Source organism: Myxine glutinosa, chromosome 2, assembly GCF_964187855.1.
Source record: "Myxine glutinosa chromosome 2, kmMyxGlut1.1, whole genome shotgun sequence".
NCBI lineage: Eukaryota > Metazoa > Chordata > Myxini > Myxiniformes > Myxinidae > Myxine > Myxine glutinosa.
In genome coordinates, this window is record NC_136262.1 from 81,936,679 (window position 1) to 81,946,210 (window position 9,532).

Sequence of the window (9,532 nt, forward strand, 5' to 3'; positions counted from 1 at the left end):
AGTTTCGAGCGACGGCTGTTTCTTCCGCTTAATCGTGGGGATGGCATCCTCTCTCAATCGTGGCGGATAATCAAAAGATGCATTGCCATCTCTGTCGTTTCGTAACAGTGCTTTGGAAAATGTTCCGAGCACAAAAGGAATTGTTTTGCACTCCCGATCCACACTCGGGTATTTCGGGAAAACCTCGTTCAATTTCTGGCAAGCTCGGAGTCTTTCAGCCATTGGTGAAGCATGAAACCATCTCGGTTTGTATTATTACAATCACCAAGGATGCGTCGACGAGGAATATTTGTGGAAAATAGAAAATTATTCACCGTTTGAGTTCAATCATACCCTGATGTAACCCGTAGACAATACGAATATGGCGGTCGACTTCTGAGAGTGACACTACTACAGCATGAAGAAGAAGAAGATTTCGACTTTTAATCGCAAAATTACCTGCTTTATAAATCGCAAAATTACCTTTATAAAGACACTTCATATCTATTATGTAGGATATCAAGGGATATATTAGCTTCGATGTGGTCTGAGGAACATGAGCACTCTAATTTCCAATAACTCGTACTTGTGAGATCATTTGCAAAATACTGGTTAAACCTCTTGCTTAAATATCTACTAACTCCACAATCATAGTAAATAATTAGGGTCTCGTAGCAACAACCAAAACACAATACCTGAACGGTGTATTTTCGGTGTTGAGTATTTCACGACAGATGTGTTATGGTCATCACGTTTCATTGGGTGTCCGGCTCTTTGGCCATGTCTGGCATTCTGCATCAAACTTTGTCTGTTTGGTCCTGCGGCGTAGCAAAGGGCAAGGATGGAAAAGTCTAGAGCACAGGACATCAACGATCACTTTTAAATTGTTTTCATTATTGAAAGATTACTTCAGTACTAAAAAAAAACATGATGAGAAATTCTCATCAATCCTATCTTTTGAAAAATACGAACACGTGACGATACGCTTGATTTTCAGCCCTTACAAGTAAACGTTGTTTGCAGTCTATGGGTAAGATCTATACGTACGAGAGTTTTTAGGTAGGCCTTGTCCGATGCTGACATGCAGTGCTTTCCCCGAAGGCCGCAGGACAGCCAGATCTCCTGATCCATGAACAAACACAACTTGGCGCTGACCGCCACCACCCCAACCCTCCTTTTTCACCTTGAGGTCTAGACTGGGCAACGCAGGAAAAAAAAACGAAGTGATAAACCGCATAACTTTGTGAATATAAAGATGCTAAACACATTCGACTTTGAAATGATGAGGGATAAAAATTCACACATCATGATGGATGAGGAACCAGCATTAATATGCAAGGTACTAAAGCAGATGATCAGATGATCAGATGGCATCTGCCATCTGCCATCAGAAAAAGACAGATGATCTGGTGTTGATTGCGGAAAGTATGGATGGACTGAAGGAAAAGATGAACAAGTGGAAGGAATGTATGGAGACAAAAGGTCTGAAGGTGAATATCGGAAAAACGAAGGTGATGGCAAGTGGTAAAGCAAGTGGTGAGGTGGAAAGAACTGGGAAGTGGCCCTGTGCTGTGTGCAGGAAGGGTGTCGGAGTGAACTCCATTCAATGTACAATGTGCGCTGAGTGGGGTCATCTAAAATGGAGTGGTCTGAGAGGGTCATTAACCAGTGTGGCAGCGACATTCAAATGTAAGGTGTGCACAGAGGGAGCTGCAGATGGAGGAAATGTTGAGTTGGATCTTGGAGACGGCGTGAATCTGGAAGGTGTGAAAACATTTTACTACCTCGGAGACATGCTGAATGGAGAACGTGGATCAGACTCGGCAACGGTTGCTAGAGTGAGATGTGCATGGAAGAAGTTTCGGGAACTGAGTGGCGTGCTGATGAGGAGGGGAGTGTCCTTGAAGCTGAAGGGAAAGGTGCATGCTGCATATGTGAGAAGTGTTATGATTTATGGGAGCGAGACATGGGTCATGAATGTAGAGCAGCAACGAAGGCTGGAAAGGGTGGAAATGCGAATGGTTCGGTGGATGTGCGGAGTATCATTGAGAGAGAGGAAGACAAATGATGATTGCGAAAGATGATGGGAATAGAACCTGTGATTGATGCTGTGAAGAGGAACAGGTTGAGATGGGTTGGTCATGTGTTGAGGAAGGATGAAAGTGACTGGTTGTGAAGAGTGATGGAAATGAATGTGGAAGGAAGTAGAGGACGGGGAAGACCGAGAAAGACTTGGCTAAATATGGTGGAAGAAGAAGTGCAGGCAAGGGGGTTAACAAGGAGAGATGCAGAAAATAGGGCAAAATGGAGAGGATTGTCATGGGGACCGCAAGGCTAACCCCTGCTCTAGGCAAGGCTAACCCCCGCTCTAGCAGGGGAAATGGCCTTAAAATGCATGTTGTTGTTGTTGTTGTTGTTGTTGTTGTACTAAACCGACAAAACTTCTATTTTACACATAGCTCTTGTACAACAGATTTAAAGGGATTCATGAGATGTTTTGGGATTCTTGCAGGAATGGTGAATTCAGGGCATGTATTATATATTGCAGTCTCCAATAGTAAAAGTATAAAATTGCCCTAAATTTCTGGTCAGGGGGAATTTTCTGGCAAAAACTTTCATAACTATCTCTGATTATATCACGTGATCAGCTCACATCCTTCCACACGTACGATTCATTTTATGCTGGATTATAAACATCTTCCAATTTCAAGTATAAATTCATGTTATGAATTGAGCTTTATCATTTACCGCATTATTTTGGACTGCTATGACTATTGGTTGTCACAAGATGGCAGCCGACTGTCACTAGCATTTAACATTGGCCGTCCCAGTGCCCACACAACATGCGAGGGCTTCAAAGCACAATTATTCCAGATATAGAGGAGAAAATCCATTATATTCATGTCTGTAACTTGATTTGCTACACTGAACCACCTTTAGAGGCCATTTTTCCCCGCAGAGCAGGGGTTGGCCTTTTTCGGTCACCGTGGTCCCGTTTTTGAAGCAATTTTTTATGGCCGGATGCCCTTCCTGCCGCCAACCCTGTTAGTCGCCTCTTGTGACACACAGGGAATTACCAATGAACTGGTACTCAATTTGCCAACTTCGGAAGGATGACAGGCTGAGTCAACCCCCCCGGACCCCGGCGTTAATTCAGCGATCGACCGGGATTCAAACCCAGGATCCTTGGATCACAAGCCGGCACCCTAACCGCTTGATTTGCTACACTGAGCTGCTTTATTATTAGTCGTGCACTTAATATTGCACATCCTCTGTTAACAGCCCTTTGAGTCGCCATATGCTGCCCGTCGTGAACCGTGATTATCAAGGGACGCCCAAGATCTCAAGTGCAGCTTGAGATTACAAGCTTGTTCCAAGGAATCCAGAGCAAACAGCGGTCTTTATGGGATTGAGAGTGGAGCCCGATAAGTGTTGAATGTGCATTTACCAACTACAGGGCATTTCTATTGGTCCAGAGACTCCCAATAACCTTTGGTACAATAAGCACCATTTTGAATACAAAAGAGACAGTTTGTGCATGAGGTATGGAAACCAAATCTCATGCCCTAGAGTTATCTTATACATGATTATTGTTGAAATTGTTTACAATGAGACATGTATGAGTGACGTATCAATGTGTAGCCTGTACATGTTGTTGAAGTTCAGAGCGAGCTGGCTGTTCTTTATCTCTTTGAATCGCTTGCAGAGTTGGCTCAGAAATTCTGTTTTGAACACAGACTCCAACAGGATGTCGTGCTCCACCTCGTGTAACATGAAGAAATCGTCCTGCATTTGACTTCACAATAAAGGCACATGAAGACAATGGAAGTCAATAACACGATATACATATATATATATAATAAAAGATCGAGACTCGTGTCAGAGCAACATTAATGACAAAAACAAACAAACGGACACATGAGACAAATTAAAGGGAGCGCGAGATAAGATGGGGAGAGAGGGGGAAGCACACAAGGACAACATTTCAGAGCAGGGACATCGGGAGATCTGTGGGAGGGAGAGGGCTTGGGGGAAGGAGGCGTAGGAAGGGGGGTGGGGGTGGGAGAGATATAAAACACATGGACACTGCTTGGACTTCCAGGAAAGAAGTCGGTATTTCAAAAAGATGGATCTGGGGTGAATTAATGGGGGTAGAAAAGATCAAGGTTTTGGATGGGGGAAGATAAGAGATGGTGGTGAACAGCTGTTTTAAAGACCTAGAGGGAGGAGTGGGATTGAAGAGATTGAGGGAATTTGTTCCAGAGGTGGGAGAAAAGAGGAATGAAACAGTGAAGTTGAGCAGAGAGTCTTGATTTTGGCAGTTTCACCATAAGATGGTTGCTGGCAGATCTTGTGTGACCTGAAAGAATATTCGGCGGACAGAGTAGGTGGCTTGGCCAGAGAGGAGTCGGTAGAAGACAGAAAGACCACCTACCTGCCTGCGGTGAGTGAGTGAAAGGCCCTCACAATCAGCTTCATCGCGGGAGATTCCAAAGATTCTGAAAGCTTTGGTTTCAACAGCGTGAAGCCGAGCTAGGTGTGAGGCAGGAGCACCAGCCCAGAGGGGAGAGCAGTATTCCATTGAGCTGCGGATGAAAGCCTTGTATGTGGTGAGGAGCTCAGGTGTGCCAAGGAAGGACTTCGCACAACGGAGGATGCCCAGTCAGTGACTGGCTTTGGAGGCCAGCTTGGAAATGTGGTTTTCCCAGGAAAGATCATGGCAGATTGTGAGACCCAAGAGCTTGATTGACAGAACTTCTTGGAGAGGAATGTTGAGAAAGTAGATGGGAGGGTTGTCCAGTCGGTCTTTTCGGAGAGACTTAGTAAGAGTGTGATATTTGTCAGGGTTGAAAGACGTTTTTTTTGTTTGTTTGTTTTTGTATACAAGATCGAGGCTCGTGAAAGAGCTAACATTAATCACACAAAAAGACAAACCGACACACAAAACACAAAAAACAAGGGGAGCGGCAGACAAGATGGGGAGAGAGGGGGAAGGACACAAACACAACATTTGAGAGCAGGGACATCGGGAGGACTTGGGGAGAGGTGGGAGAGGAATAAAACATATGAACACTGCAAAGACTCTGGGGTGAATTACCGGGGGTAGAAAAGATCAAGGTTTTGGATGGGGGAAGATAAGAGATGGTGGTGAACAGCTGTTTTAAAGACCTGGAGGGAGGAGTGGGATTGAAGGGAGTGGGGGAGTTTGTTCCAGAGGCGGGAGAAAAGGGGAATGAAAGAGTGAAGGTGAGCAGAGAGCCTAGACTTTGACAGTTTAACCATAAGAGGGTTGCAGGCAGATCTTGTGCGACCTGAAGGAATATTGGGGGGACAGAGCACAGAGAGAGCTGGGGGAGCAAGGCCGGAGATGAGTCGGTAGAAGACAGAAAGACCACCAACCTGCCTGCGGTGAGTGAGTGAAAGGCCCTCGGAGTTGACTACATCGCAGGAGATTCCAATGATTCTGAAAGCTTTGGCCTCAACAGCGTGAAGCCGAGCAAGGTGTGAGGCAGGAGCACCAGCCCAGAGGGGGGAACAGTTATTTCCGAGCAAGAACAGTTATTTCCGAACAGCCGAGCAAGGTGTGAGGCAGGAGCACCTTCCCTCATTCTTGTTACAATGTTCCACTTGTTTGACCCGTCTGTGATTTTGTCCAGGTCTGCAGAGAGTGAGGAGGCTACAGACTGCCGATCTGACGGATGAGGTATGGAGCGGCAGGGAGTGGAGTCATCAGCAAAGAGATAGAAAGAATTTTCCAGAGAGTCGGAGAGGTCATTGATGAAGACCAGAAAAAGCACAGGGCCCAGAACACTGCCTTGGGGAACTCCAGCCTGAACAGGAAGGGGAGATGAGAGAAACCCATTCAGGGCCACAAATTGACTACGGCCAGAGAGGAAGTGCACAAGCCATGCATGGAGATTTCCATGGATACCATAGGAGGAGAGTTTGGTGAGCAGAGCGGGGTGCCAGACCGTGTCAAAGGCACGTGATATGTCAAGGGAGACAGCTCTGATTTCCTGTTTGACATTGAGGACATTGAGGACATTTGACATCCATTGTTGAGACAGCAGAAGCAGCATGTCCAGAGTAGAGTGATGTGGTCTGAATCCAAATTGATGATCAGAGATCAAGCCATTGGAGAAGAGGAAGGATTTGATAGCCAAAGCAATGATGGATTCCATGACTTTGCTGATAATTGGGAGCAGGCTGATTGGTCTGTCGTTGCAAGGTACTATTTTCGCACCTTTTTTGTGTAAAGCGGTAATGTTGGCTGATTTCCAAGCTGATGGCAAATGACCTTGAGCAAAAGAGAGGGTGAAGAGGACAGAGAGAGGGTGTGAAAGAGCGGCAGACGAGGGTGTGAAAGAGGGTGTGAAACGATGCTATCATTTCATCATTGTACATCAGTGCATCAACCATCATCTAATAATGCCCTTGTAATTCATGGATAATACATTGTTGCATTGGAGAGGGTACATACTAATTTATGCACTTAAGCAGAGGGAACTGAAAAAAGAAAGGGATGGATGCGACCCCCCATCCTCCCTCCACTAACCCCCCGCCCTCCCCCCACAATAAAGAGTTAAAAGTTTATTTCATATTTAACACCCTGGCGATATCTCTGAGCCTGCCGCACTTTTCTCATCCCCATCCCCCCACCCTCCCCCCCTCCATATTCCCCCAATGAAATTAAGTTGTTAGCTTGACAGATTTATTTAAGGTGGTGTTCATGTAGCGCAGGCATGATGTGCCGAACGGCATCCACCTAAGTCAAATGTCTTTGTTACAGCTTCGTGGCAGGTGCACCCCAACATCGGAAGTTGGTGTCCCCTTCCACCTCTCCCTCTGCCCCCGCCCCCACAAGCCTGGTGCCCCAGACAGTTTCCTGGATTGCCTGCCCCTAAATCCGGCCATGACTCCTGGCACTTAAGCACAGATATCCTTTGGTAAGGTGGGTTATTCACACCAGCTTTCTGTTGACACGAGGTGTCAGAATTGGCCCATAAGCCAATATTGATAATGGGAGGGGAGAGGGGGAAGGAAGGGTGGATGAGGATGGAGGATGTGGGGGTGAGGAGGAGGAGAAGGGGTGGATGAGAAGGGGTGAGAGGTAGGAAGGGAAGGGAGGAGGAAAGGGTGGGATGTTTCAATCATAAAAGGTCTGAAGGGGAGACATCAGCTTGTTGAAAGGGAGAAGAGGAGATATTCAGCACAGTTGTACATTCTTTATACAAACATGATCCCTACTGAAACCTTCCCTCATTCTTGTTACAATATGTTTGTGTGTACAATGTCACAATATCCTACCTGTGACTTATACCTGCATACCACAAGAAATAAAAACTATCAAAGCTTCGAAAGTCTGAAAAATAAAAACTGTCAAAGCTTCGAAACTCTGAAAAATAAAAACTGTCAAAGCTCTCATTCTGAACACAAGATGCAACATTATACTTTCAAAATTAATGGTAATTTCTGAAAAGTCCTTTAAAAATTGTTTTGTATAAATGTTTAAACTCACGTCCACAAAGTTGCACATTTATAGTATGTTAATTCGTTGTATTTTATGTTAATTGCTAATCCAATATTAATTGATGTTAATTGCGTGGTGATGCACAAATCCTTGTCATCATGTAAAAGTATAAAATTTATCATCAAAGGATGACAAAGATTCAAAGAAGAATCTCAGTTATTTCCCCTTTACATGATTGAAATGAAAATCCTTGTTCAGGTTCTCCAGCTCCAGCAGGTCAAACCACCATTTCAAACACGTGCAAATTTTCCTGGAAGGCTCAAGGGATTGACACTTGAAGAAAGATTTGTCATTATGAGATCATATAGCGATACCTCAGAGAAACGGAGACGATGTTATTGATCTCTGTTTTGTGTTTGAGGACTTCCTTGATGACACCTTTCTCTGGACCCTTTTTTACCTTGTCTCTCCCAATCATGTAAATGTATTTTGGTGTAAGGATAAGGTCTCGCTTGGTGGTCTAAGGACAAAAAAAAAAAGAAGACAAATGAAATAAACATCAAAACAATATGGAAATGTAGGTTAGGAAATACATCATTGACATTTGGGTGTGAGGAACAGAAGGCAGGCACAAGGAAAAGCTACTTAGTGATGACTCTATTGCTGCATACAGCTGTTTGTATACAAAGGTAAATCAAATATATGAAACAATGAGATTGTGACAAATTCTTCATGTATCTAATTATAATTGTCATGGTTAGCAGGAGGCCAGTACCCTCTCTGTATCACGTGTTATTATAGACGAGCAGAGTACCCACCCTCCGGTTGAAAGTTTGCGCATTACTTGCTGAAAAAGGTATATAGTCTGTATATGAAATATCACGTAACCCAGTTGCTCATGGGCTCAAATAAAAGGGAGACAATTATAATTTGGCTCATGCATGCATCATATAGGAGTTTCTCATCCTATATATCTATGGTTCTTGGTATTGGAGTAGTTACTGCACAATTTGATGGGACTGGTCTACCATAATGGAGGAATAATACCCAAATAATAACACCCATAAGAAGTTTGAAAAAAATTACGAATAAATTTTCGATCATTTTTTTTTTTGAGATTTGTTTTGAAAAATATTTCATGGAAAACCTAAGTAGGAACCCCTTGAGTATATCCTGAGAATTTGGTGTCTATCAGCCCAAGGGTCTTGGAATAGCAACCAGACATAAAAACATACAGACACACTTTCGCTTTAATCTTATATACACCGTATATTGCGAAACGTGGGGCCTGACCGTGTGTTTGTCTGTCGACTGTTTACGGCGGCCGCTTTACACGCTGCATTTGAAACGCTGCACATGCAGGCATAGGTTAACATTCACTTTTTTATTATCCTTTCAAGTAATCATTAAAATCAACTCGAACATTTGGATTAAAGTAGATTTAATACAAATCTTCATGGAGTAACACACAAGTTAGAATAGCTATATTTTTCCCTGTTTTTAACAAATCCAACCTCCGCCACCTGATGTTGCACCACCATTTGCGTCGGGAGGTAAAGTAGCTCAGAGCTTTATCTCTGAATGAAATGAAATGAAACCAGGAGTGCAGCACAATTAACCTTTTTAAAGTTCATGAAAAATTAATAATGAAATTTAAATTGATAGATTAACTTAAACTTTTCCAATCACTGAGGCTAGATATTATAATATATCAGTCATTATGCGACTTCATGCCATCAGTGGGGAACCGCCAGTAAGGTGTCCCATACAGATACTGCTGCACCTTACTGGGAGTGATAAGTACCACCTGCCACATGGTAAAATTATCTCTGGTATCCAATGACGATATGGAGTCGACCTGGATGCGGTTGGGAGTAACTAACTAGTATCTGTAATTTGGTGCTCCAACCTAATGAGCGAACATCATGATGTCATCGCCACGCATGTCCGCATTGCCTGCCAAGCTCCTGAGGAGCCATCCAGCAGTGCGTCATTATGGATGTTAAATTCAGATACTGTCACAATTCAGATGCTGTCAAACTGTGAGTTTTGCATACACTTGTGACAGTATCTGAATTTAAC

General features: G+C 43.8%; 1 protein-coding gene across 1 annotated transcript in view; it reads right to left on the reverse strand.

Moving 5' to 3' along the window:
* LOC137421645 (unconventional myosin-Ie-like) overlaps positions 1–9,532 on the reverse strand; it is a 164,686-nt gene that overhangs the window by 21,704 nt on the left and 133,450 nt on the right. Inside the window, 4 exon segments of the mRNA XM_068107900.2 lie at positions 675–797; positions 1,027–1,175; positions 3,629–3,775; positions 7,825–7,970. Of these exon segments, the coding sequence (XP_067964001.2) occupies positions 675–797; positions 1,027–1,175; positions 3,629–3,775; positions 7,825–7,970 (565 nt within the window).